At 44.7% G+C, this 21,884-nt stretch overlaps 1 protein-coding gene across 2 annotated transcripts in view; it reads right to left on the bottom strand.

Moving 5' to 3' along the window:
• Positions 1 to 4,926: 4,926 nt before the first annotated feature.
• Positions 4,927 to 21,884, bottom strand: part of NOP14 (NOP14 nucleolar protein) — a 37,496-nt gene continuing 20,538 nt past the window's right edge. For both annotated transcript variants that reach the window (XM_075570439.1, XM_075570432.1), the window contains exons 12-18: positions 16,463 to 16,564; positions 15,027 to 15,180; positions 12,768 to 12,927; positions 11,011 to 11,158; positions 8,216 to 8,334; positions 6,972 to 7,127; positions 4,927 to 5,204 (exon numbers count right to left, since the gene is read on the bottom strand). In XM_075570439.1, coding sequence (XP_075426554.1) covers positions 5,102 to 5,204; positions 6,972 to 7,127; positions 8,216 to 8,334; positions 11,011 to 11,158; positions 12,768 to 12,927; positions 15,027 to 15,180; positions 16,463 to 16,564 — 942 coding nt within the window. In that variant the 3' untranslated portion in view covers positions 4,927 to 5,101. The remainder of the gene's footprint in view (positions 5,205 to 6,971; positions 7,128 to 8,215; positions 8,335 to 11,010; positions 11,159 to 12,767; positions 12,928 to 15,026; positions 15,181 to 16,462; positions 16,565 to 21,884) is intronic.

Below are 21,884 nucleotides of genomic sequence, written 5' to 3'. Positions count from 1 at the left end.
TATATATATATATGTCAGTATATACACTATATAATGTACTCGCTGAGAGACCCGGCGCTGCCCGGGACCAAAACCTCCCGTTCCCCCCCCCCCCCCCCCATTCCCCTCGTCTCTCTCCGCCTCCCCCCCCCCCTGCGCAGATCCGGTCCTCCCCCCCCGTGCAGGTCCGGTCCTCCCCCCGCGCAGGTCCGGTCCTCCCCCCGCACCACCCGCGCAGGTCCGGTCCTCCCCCCTCTGGTCAGGCCCGCCCCCCCGCGCAGGTCTGGTCCTCTCCCCCCCCCCCCCAGCGCTGCTCCGGTCCTCCCCCCCCCCCCGCGCAGGACACAGTGCCACACACACCGTGAGACACACAGTGCCACACACACAAACCCAGTGAGACACATACACACACACAGTGTCACACATACACACACAGTGTCACACAGTGTCACACACACAGTGTCACACACAGTGTCACACACACAGTGTCACACACAGTGTCACACACACAGTGTCACACACAGTGTCACACACAGTGTCACACACACAGTGCCACACACACCGTGAGACACACAGTGCCACACACACAAACCCAGTGAGACACATACACACACACAGTGTCACACAGTGTCACACACACAGTGTCACACACACAGTGTCACACACACACACACACACACACAAAAATGTCCTCGGGCACCCACAACTGCAGTGAGGACCCGCCCGTTCCCCCCACCGGCGGACACCAGCCACCTCCGTTCAGTCTCCGCGCTCCCACCGGTCCAGAAGGCGCCTCTCCTGTGCGGGCGCTCTGACCGGTCGGTCCCGGGTGTGGGGGCAGAGCATGCAGCGGAGGCCACCGAGTGCACGGCCACCCGGAGCGGGCGCGAGCCGGCGTCGGGAGGAGGCTGAAGTGCCTGATGAGCGGGAGCAGCCGCAGGCCGCTGGAGCCACAGTGTGTGCGCACCGCCAGGCCGCTGGAGCCGCAGCAACGCGCATGTGACAGGGGCACCGAGGAAAGGGGTGGGGGTAATGGTCCGGGGTGGACCGACACAGGGGGCAGTATGGGGGGCGGGTGACACCCGGGGGGGCATGGGGGTGTGCGGCAGGTGGAGGTGATACCCAGGGGCAGGGGACCTCAGCGGGAGACAGGGACACAGTGGTGTGACCGGGGGGAGAGGTGTTGGTGGTGGGGGAGAGGTGAGGCCGGCGCCGAGGAGCGGCGGGTGGTAGTGGTGTGGATGGTCCTGCTAAGTGAGATTCCTAATCCAAGTGAGGGCAAGAGGTGCAATGTGAGGGGTGGGATGAGGGGGGCGGGGGGTGCGTCCGTGGCCAATGACACAGGGGGAACACAGGGCCAATCACGCAGAGAAGACATACAGGCATACCCCGGTTTAAGGACACTCACTTTAAGTACACTCGCGAGTAAGTACATCTCGCTCAATAGGCAAACGGCAGCTCACGCGTGCGCCTGTCAGCACGTCCTGAACAGCAATACCGGCTCCCTACCTGTACCGAAGCTGTGCGCAAGCGGGGAGACTATAGAGCCTTTTACAAATGCATTATTTACATCAGTTATGCACATATATGACGATTGCAGCACAGTACATGCATCGAGAAGTGGGACAAAGGTAGTGCTTCAAAGTACATTTTCGCTTTACATACATGCTCCGGTCCCATTGCGTACGTTAATGCGGGGTATGCCTGTACACACAAAAACATTATTTCAGACTTATATAGATGTGTGTGCTGCATATCTTGCCTGCGTAAAATATTTGGTGTATTTTAGTTTTAAAAATGCCTTCTGGAACGGAACCTTTCATTTAAACCATTTTGAGTAACGCATTGTGTCGGATAACCGAGGACTGCCTGTAATTATCACTGAACAGGATTTCTTACATGCGCTATTAGAAAGGGTTGGGGTTCATTACAATACATCTGATCCAGAAGCGCTATTAGAGAGGGTTTGGGTTCCGCACAATTGGTTCCTTAACCAGAAAAAAAGGTTAAAAAAGTTAGAGATTAAAATTTACCCATACAATCACAGGGCTTTGTTGGAGTTTTGTTTTTTTGGCAGCTTTTCCAAAATGTGGTTATTCTTGCAAAAGTATGAAATGCTTGCAATAATTGCTTCTTATAAAATTGAAGTGAAGCAATCTTTTATAATGGCAAATGTCCTTACAAAATCTGCACAAAATGTTCACAGCTGTGCAAATCATGGACTTTCGCAAAGTGAACCAGGGGGCAACTCTCCACATCCCTGCTTACAAGTAGTTTAACCCTTTAAGGGCAGGAGGGTCTGCGTCACCAGAACAGCCCCTCCAGCCCCTCACGATAATGATTCTCAGAGAGATCACGTGATCTGTATGTCACTTATTACGTTGGCAGAAGAGGAATCTTCCGTTTCCTGGCATGCTAGATAGCGCTCATTCTCCGAGAAAACGAGCTAAAACAAAGTCCATGCCGTAGTGGTCCGGAGTGCCAGATCCCATGCCGTAGGGACCCGGAGTGCCAGATCCCATGCCGTAGGGACCCGGAGTGCCAGATCCCATGCCGTACGGCAGTGATTCCCAACCGGGGCTCCGTGGAGCAGTCCCAGGGGTTCCGCCTGGCCGCCCGCACTCACTGCTGCCCCTGGCTCTCCCGCCTCCTCGGCGCGCACGTGCAGTCCTCGCTGCATCGTGCCTGTGAGCTGAGAGGGGAGGTGATCTGTGGTGTCCGCTTCTTTTTGTAAACATTTCATGTGAGCTACGGGAGGAGGGGGAAGAGATGCTGCTTCTTTTGCTCAACGTTGCTTGTGTGAGTGTGACAGAGTGTGAGTGTGAGTGAGTGTGTGTGAGGAGGTAAAGAGCAGAGAAGGGGGAGAAGGGAGGATGGGGCAAGAAGGAGGGACAGAGGTAGAGGGATGGAGAGAGGACAGAGGACAGGGAAGGAGAGAGGTAGAGACAGAAGGTGGGAGAGAGGAGAGAAGGGAAAGGAGGGAGAGATGTAGAAAGGAAGAGAGAGGAAGAGGGGGAGAAAGGAAGAGGGCGAGAGAAAAAGAGGAGACAGAACGGGGAGAGGAGAGAAGGGGTGAGGAGAGAGAAGGGGTGAGGAGAGAGAAGGGGTGAGGAGAGAGAAGGGGTGAGGAGAGAGAAGGGGTGAGGAGAGAGAAGGGGTGAGGAGAGAGAAGGGGTGAGGAGAGAGAAGGGGTGAGGAGAGGGGAAAGAGGAGGGAGAAAGGGGAGAGGAGAGAGGGCGATCGATTGATCAGTGGGGGATGATGTGAGATGCGGGGGGGGGGGGGTGATGTTTACAACAAAATATATACATGTTTATTCAAAAGTATGAGTTAATTATTATCTATTACCCCCACTGCTTTACACGTCTATTTTGTGATTTACCCCTGTCAAACATGTGTCATCCAGATAAGGGTTCCCCTAAATTTGACAAAATACTTAAAGGGTTCCTGCAAACAAAAAAGGTTGGGAATCACTGCCGTAGGGTCTCGGAGTGCCAGACCCCATACTGTAGGGGCCCAAGTGCCAGACCCAATAACTAGAAGGCCGAATGCCAGACCCCATACCGTAGGGACCCGGAATGCTTGATCCCATGCCATAGGACCAGACCCCATGCCATAGGGCCCGGAGTGCCACACCCCATGCCATAGGGCAAGGAGAGTCCCTGCTTAACGTGTAGACAGCATAAAACCAGGAGGAGCCAAGAGAAACATCTCACTGCAAAATTATTTACAAATAAGACAGAATAAGAAAACCAGCAAAGTGATGGACATGGGGATCACATGGAAACATTTTACGGTCACAATATAGGCGTAACGTGTATGGAAAAAAAATACAACTAGGGCACTCGTGCCAATTTACACAAGGTTATATATGCAATCACCTGTGCATACACACGTTACTAAGGGGTCAATACACTATTAAATTCATGTGTACAGTATTATTTTTTTGCCACATGTACAGCATTCTGGTGTTACGGCAGGTAATATTTTTTTTATACGGCAAACACCAAACAAGGTGTAAAAAAATTAAAAAGCAGGAAAAGGTTGAACTCAGTTGAAAAAAGGTCTGCAGTTATGTCCCCCAGCAGAATTCCTCCTGTGTAGTCGGTCTTTAAAGAGATTGGAGGGAAAAGTGCAGTTACAATAACGTGCCGACCGTGAAAAATCATGGATCCAATCTTCTTTATCCCTATTATAACCACGTAAATGGACTTGCAGGAAGAAACGACACATTTCACTCACACAAGGCCCCTGACAAAGCGCATTGTTAGTCTGAAGAGGACCAGTAGCCTGCTTGTTTCCTGTTGTCAGCCAATGCTTGGCGTGCAGCAGGGAGCCTCTGGAGGTGTGAACTCTGTATCCCTTACAGGAGAAGGAGCTGACAGCAGGAGTACAGGAAGTGGACAAGGGAGGCAGAGACATGCACCATGCTCCTGTTGGTTTGTTTAATTTGCTCAAACGAAAACCCCACACCTTGGACGCAAGATTACCCATTGTCAGACCAGCCTATAAACACTTGTGCAAAGATTTCTTTTAATTATCCGGGGGGGGGGGGGGGGAGTGGAGGAACAAGCCAGTAAACATTTCCAGCTACTCATTTAAAAACTGAATGCAAATGTTTTGGGAGAAAGAAAAAGCACCACATTGGTAGCAGTTTGAACTTCAATATGTTCCACACATAAAAGGTGGTAACGCGTATTATTGATATACATTTCTCTTTTCAATAACTGAACAGATATTAAAACCCGTTAGGCGTCACATACTTTCTATTGCTGCCTGTTCTGTGACATTAGTGCAGCGGTGCCAGCTCTCTAAAACCCTTGTGTACATGTTTGGTACAAACATTTCTGTGAGCGCTCCTTCAATTACAATACTTAAGCAGCACGTCAACATTTCCATACAGGCTCAATGTAAGAGGTTAAAAAAAAAATATATATATACAGGAAGTTTGAAAACAAATATATTTATCTTCACAATGTTCCCACAAAGAGGAAACGGCTATATCGTTCTCTGCAATAATGGAGAGGAAATTACGATCCACCAGACACCATGACTGTGTTGAAGCGTTTTACTTCAGTATTTAGCCGTATGTGTCTGATGCTATGAATAATGTCCGTCCACATTACTTCCCCTTCATCTTCCTCCTCTTCAGGGCCTTCCATTCACCCTCTTGCGTTGATAGACTATTAAAAAGGTCTTTCACTTTCCTCTTCCGCTCAGTGTCCCTGGGGAATAAAGATCAGAGGGTTACGTTTAGGAGGAGGATGGGGGGGGGGGGATGTGGGTTGTTCAGTGTTATGGGTCTTTATCCCGGGCAGGACTTTGCATAACAACAGGTTTGCATGCTTCCTGTGTTTATGTCCGATGCTATAAAGTGCTATGATTAAGCCTCCAAATAAGTCTTCTTATACCTGCAGCTTTTCAAGGTTACAAGGATACTTTACCTCTGCTAATCCACAGAGGGGTCAGATTGAAAAGCCCAGTTTGATAGCAGTTATTTGGTGACCTGGGACCACAGCTAAAATGGCACTGTGCAGTGCGGCCTTTAATAATTTAGCAGTGTTTATTCCCCCCTGCTTGTCAACCCAAAGGTATTCAGTTGTCAAAAGCATATTGGCCATTATCACTCACAATTCAGATTGACTGAAGCAGACCAAATGTAAAATTATTAGGGTTCTTAATAAATGAAATCAATAGCGTACAGATCAATCGAAATGTCAGATCTCTTCTTCATTTATGAAGAATCCCAGTGTTGGTTCCATAATGCAGGGTTTCTCCAGTCCTAAAGACCCCCACAACTGGTCAGGTTTTGAGGGTATCGCTGATGCAGTCTTCGACTGAGCCACCTGTGCTGAAGCAGCAATATCCTCAAAACCTGACCTGTTGGGGGGTCTCAAGGACTGGAGTTGAATACCCATTCCTTAAAGTATTAAAATCCGCAACAATTCGACTAGGGCATATTTTCTAGTTTATTTGTATACTTTAGTTCCTACTAACAAAATGAAGTCGTTTTTAATTGGAAAAAATTATTTTATGGATAGAAATGGGTTTTTTTTTTAGTCCATATATTTTTTTCTTAAAAATAAAATGCATATTTTTTTTATGAATTGTCCCTTTTTGATTTATTTTGTCATCCAATATCTTCATTAACCTATACACAAGATACAAAACAGTGGCCATTTACAAAGACTACCCTTAGTAATAATATCAATATCTACCAAGTCACAAGCAGGTTTTACATTGTGCTATCATCCAGGGGTCTCTGGTTGCTATTTCTTCTCCTGGAAGCCCCTGCCCGCCTCGCCCTCCCACCCTGAGAGCAGTGGCCTCACCCAACAGAATAGAAGCCGGTAAAGCTTTAATTCCAGCCACGTGTTCTATCCCAGGCATCCCGTGTTCTATCCCAGGCAACCCGTGTTCTATCCCAGGCAACCCGTGTTCTATCCCAGGCAACCCGTGTTCTATCCCAGGCAACCCGTGTACTATCCCAGGCATCCCGTGTTCTATCCCAGGCATCCCGTGTTCTATCCCAGGCATCGAGAACTTTCAGACTGACTTTCAACGATAAAGAAGGAAATAATTAAGTTTTACAGAGAGTAGGTTGCGCCTTGAAAATATTCAAAATCTACAGAGCAACCGTGTGGCTGAAATGTTTGTCGTAAGCAACTCCAAATTCCCCATATCCATTACAGGGAGAGATGGCAGTGTGGGGGGGGGGGGGGGAGGGGAGAAACATACCAACAGAAGGGTCCTTCCCACACACAGAAGGGAGATATTAATGGTTATAAGGAATGGGAAGCCATCAATATAGTGTGTCGTGTGTCTCCATCGCTTACCATCACCATTCCTAACTCCTACCCTTCTAAGACGATGCAATGCATTACAGGTCCCTCTGGAAGGGACGGGGGTTATTGAACTCGCACAAAAGCAATGGGTTTTCCCCCCTCTTCTGGAAGAACAACAATGCTGTCACCGGACCGGGATTAGCTCACCTTTCCATGGTCTCGGACAGCTGAACTCTAGCCAGGAACTGGTTGTCTCTGCGAATTTCCCGAACGGCTCCTTTGAATTCCCGCTTATGTTTGTGAACCAGCTTCTTCCTCTCTCGCTCCACTCTGTTGCATCCCTGGTTTCTGCCAAACTCAAGCCTGCAGCGGAAATGCACCATGTGACATTGTCTCTCACCAATGAGAAACAGAGACACAAGCTGGTACCTGCGTGTTCCATGTATCCCGTGCAAGGACAAGATTGCACTGTAGTTGCCTCTTTTTTATACTGTATATTTTTTCCCCTTATATAGCAGCAATATACACAGAATTGTGCAGGCCCAATGAGGCCTTGCAGAGTAATCCACAAGCACCAGAAAACAAGTACACTCAATTAAATCCTGCCCTAAAGAGCTTGCAATCTACCTTGCATCTTTTAAATTTGTGTTCAAGAACACAGGAAATATTCTTTTACAGGTCCAATCCCATCTAGTTTATTGAAACTTTGTTATGTATTATGAAAAAGCTCGAGTTGACGGAATTGTGCCTCTTCCTTTTCTCATTATGAAAACTCCCCCCCCCCCCCAACTATAAAAAACTCTAGTTCCTGCCAGCGCTAAAAATTTATTACAATCTATCCTTTTATTTTTGGCTTTCAAACAGACACATAAGGGGGGCAAATAGGAGATCGATTGCAAACCATTCCATAAAATATGTTTCAAGCAGTAACTTTTTCCTTTAGAGGAGCACAAATAAGTCTGAAATAGTCAACCAAAATTTTTCATAACTTATTTGCAAAAATGTACAGTTCAAGTTTCCATAGTAGAAACGTAGCGGCACTCGTAGAGGTGAAGAAAAAATGTATATATTGAATTTTACATATTTCTTCCTACGCGTTTCGGTCCCAGCTGGGAGCAAAACGCGTAGGTGGAATATGTAAAATTCCATAAAGAACTGTTTTCTTCACCTCTACGAGTGCCGCTGCCTTTCTACTATAGAAACTATTCACACATCGGGATGTACCACAGGATCACACCCCCTCACAGCAATTGGTGCATCACTAAATTGTTCCGGTACAGTGTATAACTAAAGGAGTGCAAGCTCTATTACGCCCTTTTTCTCAGTGCAAGTTTCCAACAGGTTTTCCCCTTTTGTTGGCCCCCTTCCAGAGACCAGAGACCAGCATGATGTTAAAAGTCGGAAAACTTGCAGAAGACTAAATAACATAACCCCCCATGGCAGATACTCACACAGGCATAACCTTTGGAGTAAACATTTTCATTGGCACAGGCATCTTTCTCTCAAACACTAGCGGTGTGTAAGGCTTCTCTTTTCTCTCAATCTCCGACAATATGTCTTTATGCAAATCCTGAAAGGCAGCAAGAAAAAATACAAATCTACCTGACTACAGGAAGTTTTAAGTCTTCTGATTCAGGGAAATCTCCTTCAAAAGGGTTTATTAGTTGGTGTAGATAATATATATTGTAACAGCATGTCACACTCATGCAGCGGCGGATTTAGAAAAACCCACCCCATGGCACATACATATGCCGGCCGCCTTCTTTCTGCCGCCCTCCTCCTCCTTCCGATTCCGTTTCAAATAACGCCGCGGACATCACCAAAGTGACGTCATACAGCGTCACGTTTCCATGGTATAGCGACATCATTTGACGCCGCGACGTCACATTGCCATGCCAACGAGATGACGTGTGTGACACCACGTTGGTGACGCCCGTGGCGTAATTTGACGCAACAAATCAGAAGGAGGCGGCCGGCGTACGTAAGCTCCTTCCCACCAGGGCCGAGAGCGCGGCAAATGTATATGGGGCGGATATTTTTGCCGCCCTAGGCCCGGGCCTAACGAGAAATCTGCCACTGCCCTCATGTACCAGTCCCATGTGCTGCTGTGTTTTACACTGTGATATGAAGACATGTGGAAGGGTATGTTACTAACTGTACTGAGTTTGCTATTGAGTTGGATAGCTTCTGGTCCGTCTCACCTAATCTTTTTTTTTTTTTTTACATGTATATAGAAAGCAGGGGGTCTTGGTGGCTGAACCGCATTGATTTCAGATCCGGGGACCCCTTTCTTGCGGAGATACTTACCTGGGAGGGTACCTTATGAAGGCCTAAAATCAGTGGTAGGTGATATATACATGATATACCTCATTGGTGATTAGTACAGAGAGGGGGAAGAAGCTATGATTCACACTAGCAACATCTCCGCTGCCTCTGGCCAGGGGAGAGAGGGAGAGTGGACTGCTGGGGTGGCCAGTCGCATGTGGCCCGCAGGTGGCTCGTTACCCACCAATGGTCTAAATCCCCAGCATGACGCAGGCCAATACGAAGACGCAAGGGGCAAAACCATAAATGAAGTAGGGCCAACATCCTACGACATGGAAGATTTAAAAGACAGGAAGTAACACTGGTCTCTTTACCAATAGGTATGTCGGGAACCCGGGAGGAGTTGGGGGTCCTCGTAGCTGATAATGTACAAGTTGTTGTGTATTAAAAAGGTATAAACCATTAACTATTTACACAACTGATAGCTAATATTTATTCCCATACATCACAAGTATGGTATTTGCTTTAATAAGATAATAATTCTTAGGGTTTTCTTTGTTTTTTTATGGTGTTGGGGCATGCCCGGCTGGGAGAATGGTTATTTCCTCCCACAAAAAACCATCCCAATGGTCTCACAATCTAAGCCGTTATCTTCACTGCTAGACCAACTACTTCTGCATACGTACATACAGGCTGCCATCTACTAAGCAGTCACAACTTCATAAGACACCATTCACTTGAATGGGCTGGAAAGTGTCTACTGGCGCCAGGAAGCGTCTCATAGAATAGCACCGCTTAGTACACATGGACCATTAAACCATTGGGGCTGCTACACAAAAAGTGTCCTAAATATAAAATGTTACACTCAAATCTCTACTCCTCCTGGACTGCAAGTTACCATTAATTATTGCTAAAATAATTTGGCGTCACTGCTCAACCCTTTATGGTCTGTCTCAGGATGATATATGAAAAAAGGGAGAAGGGTGTAAAAACACGTAAACTCGTTATACATTTCCGGGGGGCAAACAATCTATATGGCGTTGACTGCACTCGTCGATATGAGAGGGTGGCGGGGAAAGAGGTTGGGAAAGCCCTGCTCAGCTGCTTACATGAGTGATAGAAACTAAAAGTGGCGCTATCAGGGATGGATAGTGGAGATAAGAAATACAGTGGAAGAATCCCTTTTGATGCACTCAGTTATACTGAATATCAAAATAATAAAATGTTATTGATAATAGAAAACAAACGAATTAAATCCTCAAAAAGTAGCGCCAATCTTTGACAGCCAATGGATATAGTGTCAGTTATCAAGAGATAGTAGCATGAGTGCTCATGATTATACATCCTATGTAATCCTACACAAATGTCATACTGTGGTCGTATTGTACTGTGATACGACATTTGTGTAGGATTACATAGGATGTATAATCATGAGCACTCATGCTACTATCTCTTGATAACTGACACTATATCCATTGGCTGTCAAAGATTGGCGCTACTTTTTGAGGATTTAATTAGTTTGTTTTCTATTATCAATAACATTTTATTATTTTGATATTCAGTATAACTGAGTGCATCAAAAGGGATTCTTCCACTGTATTTCTTTTTGACCGCACTAGTAACACCAGATTTCACCACAACAAAAGTAAGCGCTATAACCCAGTGCTGATGTGTAAACCTTGATTGAAAACTTTTACATTAGGAATTTGAGTGTGTAGATCCTTTCTTTCAGGCTGATATCCAAGCACCCAAGGACCACCTTACAGCGGAGCAATATATGTAATTGGCATATATAAGCAAGTGAACGTATCATAGGGGGGAAAAAAATGCACCTTACCCAGACTGAAGAGAAAGAAGCAGCACATCGCAGATTGATGCAACAAACAGTAGTGCATTATACACAAAAAACAACGTTTCGGTCCTTAGAGTAAGACCTTCATCAGGGTTGTGTTATATAGATACACACAAGTTTGAGACTCACCTGAATCTGACTGGGATATTCGCTTGCAGGCAGATGCCTACTGAGGAGAGTTGTAATTGGATGTATTATCTCTCGGAAGGCTGGTAAACACCCATAAATATCCACACACCTTCTTACCAGATCTAAACACACAGCCACACACGTCAACCTGCAAATGAACGGCATCACAGGTAAACGTTCGAGCCGTTTTTTTTTCTTTTCTTTTTAAACCAGTTTACTGAAAAAGTTACGTGTAAAAAATAAAAACATATATAAAATGACTAAAAGATTGTGTTCTGAGACCATGAAAATGGTATATACTGTACTATGTTACCAGCACATAACACATTCCTGGCCAGTTAAGCGATTCATTAGGATTATTTGGAGGTTGACCAAAGGATTAACAGATGTATCATGTGTTAGGCTAAGGCCCCGCTCCCTCAGTCAGCGCGCCCGCACTGCAGACAGGCGGGGCGCTGACAGACACAGACCGCGATATGCGGTCTGTAGGAAGCGGGAGCGGGAGGTGGGCGGGAGTGGGGGCGTGGCTTGAGCGGAGGGACCCGCTACTCCCCCCCCTCCCTCCCTCCACGGGCTGCAGGAGGGAGCTGCTATGGGCTGCTGTAAGATAAGCAGCTCCCTCCCCTTCTGCCACAAAACACACACACTACCTTGAAGCTGCCTGATGACAGCTCCTGCTCCTACCCCCGATTGGCTCATCAGCGCACCACGTGACGCGTCACCGCTCGGGATCACAATTTTCTTGAATCCCCTGCCGGCTGACGCGTCACAGTGCGTAGTGAGCCGTCAGCGAGGGGGGACTGGGACCGGCTACGGAGGATTCCCCTGCTGGTGGGGAACACTCGCGCGGCCATCCGCGCCGCCGAGCGCAGCGGGTCCCAGCCCTTAAGCACCATAGATTGTGTCAAATTTTCTTCACACTTTAAATACCAAGCAGCTGACTGTTCAATGACTTGCTTTCCATCAACATTTCTCTTACAGGCCCAGTGCAATCAGTGACAAAACATAACGAACCACAGCAGAAAGTGACTCTGGGCAAAACAGTTTGGTTACACAAATTAGTCAAGTTTCCTGACATTGTGTACGGCTGTGTAGAGCGTGAACAAACTGAAGTCTCTCTCAACAAACATGCACAATTGCCCTTGTGAGGCAGTGTTACATTAGCTCGTACAATGTAGACCATAAGGCCTTGACCCCGCTGCCTACTACAGCGGCATGGACGAGAGCCCTCCCCTCAATGGCGCCGGGCCCGCTGCGAGGGGGGGCTGCAGCGCTGGGGCGAGAGTTGCTCCTGCTCTCAATAGAATTGAGAGCAGGACTCGCGACGAGCGATACGGCACGCCCCCCGGCGGTTCAGCCAATGAGGGCGAACCTGCCGGGTGACGTCATGGCCGCGCCCCCGTCACTCCCCCGCCACGCACCCCCCCCCCCCCCGGTCTCTCTTCCTGCAGTGAGCTGCAGACCAGGGAATCGGCAGCACGCGCTGCCCATCTCGCGGGCGCGCGTTGCAGCGGAGTTACCGGGGCCATAGCCTAGCACAGCGGCCAGCGATTTAAAACTCTAAATGATATTTGAAGTTTGTAAACGAATACCAGGCCTGTTATCCATCATGTTGGATATTTTCCTTTAAGGCTTTAAGTATTAAACTTCTAGTGAAGCAGCTCCTGCAATCCCTTACACATCGTTATGTAACACAACATAGGCTACAAAGCTGCAGCTGTTTTACACAACACACTCCACCAAGACAAGAGACTCACTTGAAGTGATTGATTTCGGTTTCACTCCTGTCCTTCAGACAATGAACTGCTTCTAACGGCAGACTTTTCTTCTCCCAGGTTTGCGTGTCCTCCTTATCACTAACCAGCAGCAGTTCTGAATTTCTCCCATGCGATTTAAACGGCGGCACCAGTGTGTAACCTGTCAGGAACCGCGGATACAGAGAGGTGAACATCCAATGTGCGAACACATGCCGCCCTTCTGCTAGACTTTGAGGAAATAGACCAAGGAGCTTGCAGACGTTATTACTGCAGTGTAGTTGAAGGCAACAAAAAATAATAATATTGTGTTGGTACATACACCTGAACACAAGCAGAACCAAGCGGTCATATTCCTCTTTATCCACCACCTTAAAGTCTTACAGATCCTTTGTTGGTAAGGAAGGATTACATAGCCACAGATGCAGCACGGCTCACTGTCTCAGGGGCCCCGGCTTAAAAAGCAAAAAAAACTACGGAGACTGTGTCTGCTGCGACATGGCTGTGGGGGCTCCATGCTTCCAGAACAGCAAATAAAACACAGCCATACTCCTCCGTAGTCACGCAGCTTGCCCGGGCCCAGAGACAGTAAGTGCTGCTTCATCTGTAAAGACTTTGTACCCCTGAAAACCAGTGTCGTAAAGAACTAACACGAAAGCAAAATCATGCATTGCATGTACCTGGGGCACTGAGGGGATATCATAAAGCCAGAAATGAAATGGACCAAACTGCAGTGACAAGAAACCATTACCATTCATTGAAGTACAACTCTAGTTCAGTTCAAGGTCCTTTTTAAATGCAGAAAGAGAATTTAGAGAAGCTCTGGCAAATGTTTGTCTGAAGAACTTCTTCGCATGATCTGATATTTGTATTATTTATGATTGTCACGTGTATTACTACTGTGAAGCACTATGTACACTAATGGCGCTATATAAATAAAGACATACATACATGTAAAGTACAAGGAAGTTTAGGATGGACATGCAGCAACAGCCTTTCAAAATCTAAGGAAAACAACTGTTTGGGGAGGAGCGTGCAGGGGAGATACCCCCATATGAAAGAGACATCATTACATTGAATATCTTCTTTGGTTTCTTGCTTGCCAGGAGGATGGAGGTTTGGTTTGAATTGGGCAGGGGGGGGGGGGGGGAGGAGGGAATGGGGTGGAGGGGACACATACGGCACATGCTTCCCCCCCCATACACATATGCGGCACTCGCTCCCACGGTACACACACATGGGAAAACATGCCTAACCAATTGACATTCTTAAAGTAACAAATGTAATTGGACCGGGATGGTTATTACTCTGAACACACTAATGTCATTGGAATGTCTAAACATGTCATACAGATTTATTGAAACCAGGCCCACGACCTGCATTCATACTGATTTCATACAGCTGCAGGACTGTGTGACAGCAGCAGCCCTGGCTCCTCTTCCTCTGGGAACCCACCGGGTTACGAGAGGTTAACTGGTGAACCCTCTCTGCCAGGTGAGCACTTACAAGCTCGGAGGACAGACAATGGAAGTAAAACCCACCTCAAACGGGAGGTTAGAAAAGCTTCCAAAAGGAATTACTTCAAATGTACTTATATGTGTATGTTTTACTTGACGTCAATCCCTTATTTGTCGCCTATTAAACAGATCACTGCCCATCACGGTGCAATTTGGGTCTACATGGGAAAAAAACTTCCCAGAAAAAAAAAATGATCAAGACAGCCGCATTGTAGTGTGTAACATCTGACATACGTAATGCGCAAGGAGAGTAATATACAGTTTGTCTTATGTTACCCTTTCCTGTCAGGTTACCGCTCTCCTCCCCTGAATACGAGATCGCGGAACCCTGTGCAATGTAAACATTCCCTCTGAAACACATCACTCCCAATCCTGCTGCAGTCAGGTTGCTAAATCTAAACTGTTCTTCCAACATTACGCCCCTGGGGTTGCTGCCTGAATACAATGGAAGCGTTTCCAAGAGAAAGGTGCAATTATGAATAGTACAATGTATCCAAAATGCATACATTTTCCTAAAAGTAACATTCAAAATAATGGTTCCATACAACCTTTTTTTTTAAATTTTTATTTTTATAGTGGAACAGACCCCAATTTATCTGCAGTGATATTAAATCTAATCTTACAGCAAGTGAATGATTTTGCTGCATTAGATGTCCCTCACAATTTAAAGCAGCTGCTATGGAACAGACGTAAGATACTGTGGTTCTCGGCTTGGTAGCATATCTGTAGTAAAGCGAGGACATACCTACGGATTCTTTGCTTGGGACAGCCAAGTGAAGAGCTCCCAAGAGGAAGTTCACCAGCTCTGGTATAAATCTCCGAGAGAGAGACACATACTCCAGAAACAAACAGCACACAAACAGCCCAGCAGTGACATCTTCTAACACGTGGACTTGGCACTGAGAGATAAGAGAAAGCAAACACACAATAAAAACACATGCACAGGCTGTAACATATTACACACAGGCAGGAATATTTATTAATGGAGCACCTGTATTATTTAAATATAGCATTCAGTTACATACTCGCTGATTGAATGTGCTTTTTGTTTGTTTTTTAATAACCGTTTGTGTATTTAGTATTTTTCAAAAGGGTCAAGAAAATAAAAGGGTATTCATTATATAGGAATAAAATGAATTAGTGGCTGTAGTACAAGACATTAATTATACACTCACATATGTATTATTACTGGGTTTGTATTGCAAATATTATATTCTGTTTCACTCCCCCCCACCCCCATGTTCAGGGGCTGCTTAGATTACGTGGGCAATTTGCCCAACATCAATACCAGCAGTCAGGTATTTTGTGTCAAGTAACAGAGCGGAGCTGTGTTCCATAAACAAACCCCAGAACGCAGCACACTTCAGTGTACGTGATGTCAGAGAATGACTGCTCACTGTAGCGGTGAAGAGCAGAAAACCCTTATGAGTCCAGCCATGCACCACGTAAATGCTGCACCCCTAGGTGAATGATAAAAGCAGCCACGTTCAGAAGCGTGTCAACGGGCTGCAGTTGTAACAGATAATTAACCTTTTAATACTACAGAAGCTGAAGGCAATCTGCTCTTAATTATAACTTAATGACTCTCATGCTGTCTCCAAGGGGGTCGCCAAAAATAAAATCTGTAATGGCAGATCCAACAGTATACTGGGTTCCTGAGCCTGGGTGGGGACAGCGCACTTAGTAAGACCCCAAACTGCACCTAGTGTGGGTGCTATACGGTAGCCGTCAATTACAGCAGTAGCTTCCAAAGTGGTTTCCCATAATGCTTTGCATCCACCGCCTTTTTTGCTCACTTCCTACTGTTTTAAAAACACAATCACAAAAAAAAAAAAAATAATAAAAGGGAGGTGCTCTTCCTATCAATGGAAACAAGCAGAGAAAATACACGCAGGACATAAGGAGTTGCGTGCACAGAACATGAGGACTGGCGGCTCAGTGAATAAACGCACAGACTGAAAATAATGGCACTGAAGCCTGGAATAAAATCTCTGGTGTCGGCTTTATCTCACGTCATCGCCCTGGGCTTCAGACACCAAAACAGACGGTAAGCTTGTTGGGGCAGTGACTGGGCCAGTGTGATTCTATGCACAGCGCTCCGTCCCGCAACAATTCTATTGGTAAAGAGCCTTGAATTTGGAGAAGAGCGCTATATGAAATAAATGCAAAGGTTACGCTTACCTTCGTCAGTAACTGGCTCATTAAAGTCAGTGCCGGTGTCACCACAGGGTGCCAGAAGTCGGACGTAGGGAATAATATTGCCGTCATTTTAAGGTAAATCAGCTGCATGATAAAAACACAGAAAAAAGGGTTTGTACTTTATAAAAATGGGTGGGCTGTTTGTGGGCGTATCAATTCCTGGGATTGTCCTCACTTAACCAGATGGGATTTAAATGAGTAAGATGCAGTAAAGTTCTAACAGTAATATATTTTGACTACGTCATTTTATCCAGTAAAGTTTGTTCTTTGTCTCCTAAATACAGCCACGAGCGGGGAGTTTCTAACAATCATGCATGTATCATACAAAAGCAGCAATCCCCTATGCAGACTCGTTTCTAATAGTCGGAAAGCAATATTCCTGCTCCCAGACATAAAAGTGGCTTCACCTCGAAGGTTTTGTTTTCTTTTACTAGGTTTAAAGCAGGGGGGTCTCCGGAGCTGAACGACGTTAATTTCAGCCCCGGGACCCCCTGCTTCCGGATATACATGCATCAGAAGGGGCTGCCGGTAGCCGCCCTGGCTGGGCACAGAAAAGCTCCATGTGAAGGCCCAGCGGGCTCATTAAACAGGGCAGATACTGGCAGCACATTTCCGATGTAATTATCTCACGAAGCAGAGGGTCCCCGGAGCGGAAATTAATGCGCTTCATCTGCGGAGACTGCCCGCTTTACACCTAGGGGAGGGACAGTGTGTTTTTGTTTTTTTAAAAGGCAAAGCTCTTTTAACATTTCCAGGTGATTTTTCAAGAATGTTCTCACATATCTATGTGGCAATAATAATAAACGCATGCTATGCTTTTACATTTTATACTGGTCGGGTTTATTGCAAATTAAAAAAAATAGTTAAAACAAAAGCACTGCACTTTTATGTGGTTATTCTTCGTACGCCCGTGCTGCTTTCGGCTACAAATTCTTACAGAAGACTATGGGGGAAGAAAAAACGGCCCAAACTGGTCCTTTGGACACACCAGGAAAAGGCCCCCCGACCTTTACTTCCGTATTAATATTTCCAATTCCTACTAATTAAGCCGTTATGTGTTCATTTACAAATACACGGAGGGGAGAAACAAGGACATTGGAGCACAGCAAAAAGACAGGCTGGCGGCAGTGACTGCGTGCAAAAGCTTTATTCCGGCAACATTGCCATTAAAAACAGGACAGGTTCTCTGACGCGTTTCGTCTAAGAGACTTTTTCAAAGAGTGCTATACTGCAGCCAGGGATGTTCCCTAAATACCCACAGACACCCACGTGCTCAATTAGAAATCCCCGCCCCTGGCCGGTAATTTACAGGCCACTGGATAATTATGTAAATTAGAAGCGTGCTGCCCATCAAATCCAATGGAGGGGAGTTTTAACCATATGGTTCCTGAATACATTTTGGGAAACGAATACTGTAAGGGTAGCAGGTCTATCCTCTGGCTGCCATAGCAAACTGATATGTGGAGAACATAACATGACATTTAATCTTATTTAAAATATATACATATTAATATACATTAATAGGTAATGCATCATCTGATAATATTAAGCATATTTAGAATGACCATTTAGCTTGCAAGAGATTATCCTAGAGAGCTAGATGTACTTAATTCACCTATTATGCATAAAAATAATACAAAACAAAAAACATGTTTAAGACATGTCACAAATCTAAACATTAAAAAATAAAATAAGAACAGCCACACAGAGAGAATATATAAATTGTCACATCATCCTAGATGAAAGTTCAGGCATCAGACAATGATGGATACATAGAAGACTGACACTGTTGCATTCTATTCTGCATTCTATTTTGTATCGTAGCAACAGACCACCCAATAATTTTGGGCATAACCTCATATTATTGTGATACAGAAGATTATATTAGTACAGCCAAAGTTATAACAATAATTTTTTAAACAATAATTTTAAAGCCTCTAAAAACAATAAAGGCAAGAAAGCAAAAGAGCAGCAGAACAACGGCAGAGAAATATCATAAGTACCGGTCTTATATTCAAACACCTAATATATAATTTTCCGTTTTTTGTTTCAATATTTCAGATTTTAGTATTTTAGTATTTTAGTAGACCCTAGGTACTTCAACCAGGGGACAAACAGTTCATCAGCCCATATATCCATATATCTCTCTCTATTCAGCAAACAGTTGACTGTGATACACAGGGCTAGCAGTCTATAAAAAATGGGACAGCTCCCAATCCACTTTCTATGGATTTCTTCCAACACGAACATACAAATTTTAAAAGAAAGTCAATCTTCTGCGCCAATAACTCTAAGGGTCCCTTTATCTCTACATTTGAGAAACTTGTTGAGAGGGACCTTAGAATACTGGCAGAGGGGATCACGATTGGTCACCCCAAAGGGGATAATCTCTCGAGGACTGAACGACAAGAGCTAATTAATTTACAAAAAGATAAATCCCTTGTCATTAAAAAAGCAGACAAGGGAGGAGCAATTGTTGTTCAGTCCTCGGAAGATTATAACAAGGAAGCTCTCAGACAGCTAGGAGACGTTGTTACATATAAAAAACTTCCCTCCGACCCTACTCAAAGATACCTCGTCCAGCTTAGGTCACACCTGGAATTGGGTGAAGTCCTCTATATTTTGGATCCTAAGGAGTTGGGCTTCCTGTACACACCAGACCCAATTATACCTATTTTTTATCATCTCCCAAAGATCCATAAAACCCTGACGCAACCTCCAGGTAGGCCAATTGTGTCAGGTATTGGATCTTTGGGAGATGCTTTATCACGTTATGTTGATTTTTTTCTACAGCCTCTAGTGCTCAGCCTGCCCTCTTACACTAAAGATTCCAGACATTTAATTGAAGACTTACAAACAATAAATTGGACTACCAACTGTGTCTGGGTGACTATGGATGTGAAGTCATTGTACTCCATCATAGACCACAGGCAGGGCATAGAGGCTGTACAGCACTTTCTTAACAAATCTGATCTCTCCCCTGCACTTTGTATTTTTTTAATTGAATCTATCACATTTTTGCTCACGCACAACTACTTTAGCTATGATTCACAATTTTATTTGCAACTCACTGGCACTGCAATGGGTACGTCTTTTGCACCCTCTTATGCGAATCTTTTCATGGGGTTTTGGGAATCACTATTTATTTATAGCGATTTAAATTTATTTAGGAAACACATTTTGTTTTATCGCCGCTATATCGACGATCTGTTTTTGATTTGGGAGGGTGACACTCACACTCTGGAGCTTTTTATCCAGTCTTTAAATTCTAATAATTATAACCTACACTTTACACATGAGCACAGTAGTAATCAAATACACTTTTTGGATATCCTTATTTATGTTGATTTAATGGGAGAGATTCAGACTGACGTGTACAGGAAGCCCAACTCCAGGAACACTTACCTTATGGCGAATAGTAATCACCCATTGCCCCTCAAGAAAGGTATACCAAAGGGGCAACTTATGCGCCTCAGAAGGTTGTGTTCAACCGATGAAAATTTCATCAACCAGGCAAATCTAATGATTAACAGATTCAAGGACAGAGGGTATCCTGAAGAGTATCTAGTGAAAACATTTACTATAGTTAAAGCAATGTCAAGGGAGGAGCTTCTGTCAAGAACAAAAGGGAATAAGGGAGATCGCATCCAAAATGTACCCCTGTTTATCACCAGACAGAGCCGTCAATCAAACGACATCAGGTCCATTATAGCCAGACACTGGGAAACACTTACACTAGACTGTGACCTAGGAAACATCACAAAGGAAAGGCCCAAATTGGTCTTTCGTAGAGCAAAACCTTTATCATCTTATTTGTCACCCAGTCTCTTTTCATCCCAAAGTGTGGAAAAAATTAGTAATATACCTAAAGGGTTCTTCCCATGTGGACGGTGTAATGTGTGCCAGTATGCTAGACCAACTAAGGTAATTGATTGTCTAAAACCAAAGATTAAAAAACCCATACATATGTTCATCAACTGCAACAGTAGTCATGTAGTCTACATGATCAAATGCGGATGCAACAAGACCTATATTGGCCGTACAATTAGAGCGCTAAAAACGAGAATACAGGAACATGTACGGCTAATTAAGAAAAAGGACTTGTTGCACCCGGTCTCTCGACACTTTTCCTCCTGTCGACAAGGTGGCCTACATGGCTTTTCCTTTTTGGGACTTGAACATGTCCCTAATATGATAAGGGGTGGTAATAGACTTAAGATATTGAACCAAAAAGAGATGTCATGGATCTTTTGTACGGACAGTCTCCACCCACAAGGTCTAAATGTGGATTGGGAGCTGTCCCATTTTTTATAGACTGCTAGCCCTGTGTATCACAGTCAACTGTTTGCTGAATAGAGAGAGATATATGGATATATGGGCTGATGAACTGTTTGTCCCCTGGTTGAAGTACCTAGGGTCTACTAAAATACTAAAATACTTAAATCTGAAATATTGAAACAAAAAACGGAAAATTATATATTAGGTGTTTGAATATAAGACCGGTACTTATGATATTTCTCTGCCGTTGTTCTGCTGCTCTTTTGCTTTCTTGCCTTTATTGTTTTTAGAGGCTTTAAAATTATTGTTTAAAAAATTATTGTTATAACTTTGGCTGTACTAATATAATCTTCTGTATCACAATAATATGAGGTTATGCCCAAAATTATTGGGTGGTCTGTTGCTACGATACAAAATAGAATGCAGAATAGAATGCAACAGTGTCAGTCTTCTATGTATCCATCATTGTCTGATGCCTGAACTTTCATCTAGGATGATGTGACAATTTATATATTCTCTCTGTGTGGCTGTTCTTATTTTATTTTTTAATATTTAGATTTGTGACATGTCTTAAACATGTTTTTTGTTTTGTATTATTTTTATGCATAATAGGTGAATTAAGTACATCTAGCTCTCTAGGATAATCTCTTGCAAGCTAAATGGTCATTCTAAATATGCTTAATATTATCAGATGATGCATTACCTATTAATGTATATTAATATGTATATATTTTAAATAAGATTAAATGTCATGTTATGTTCTCCACATATCAGTTTGCTATGGCAGCCAGAGGATAGACCTGCTACCCTTACAGTATTAGTTTCCCAAAATGTATTCAGGAACCATATGGTTAAAACTCCCCTCCATTGGATTTGATGGGCAGCACCCTTCTAATTTACATAATTATCCAGTGGCCTGTAAATTACCGGCCAGGGGCGGGGATTTCTAATTGATCACGTGGGTGTCTGTGGGTATTTAGGGAACATCCCTGGCTGCAGTATAGCACTCTTTGAAAAAGTCTCTTAGACGAAACGCGTCAGAGAACCTGTCCTGTTTTTAATGGCAATGTTGCCGGAATAAAGCTTTTGCACGCAGTCACTGCCGCCAGCCTGTCTTTTTGCTGTG

The sequence above is a fragment of the Ascaphus truei genome, chromosome 1 (genome assembly GCF_040206685.1).
Source record: "Ascaphus truei isolate aAscTru1 chromosome 1, aAscTru1.hap1, whole genome shotgun sequence".
NCBI classification, from domain to species: Eukaryota; Metazoa; Chordata; class Amphibia; order Anura; family Ascaphidae; genus Ascaphus; species Ascaphus truei.
Note: the sequence above shows the minus strand (reverse complement) of the source record. Positions and strands in the feature narration are given on the sequence as shown.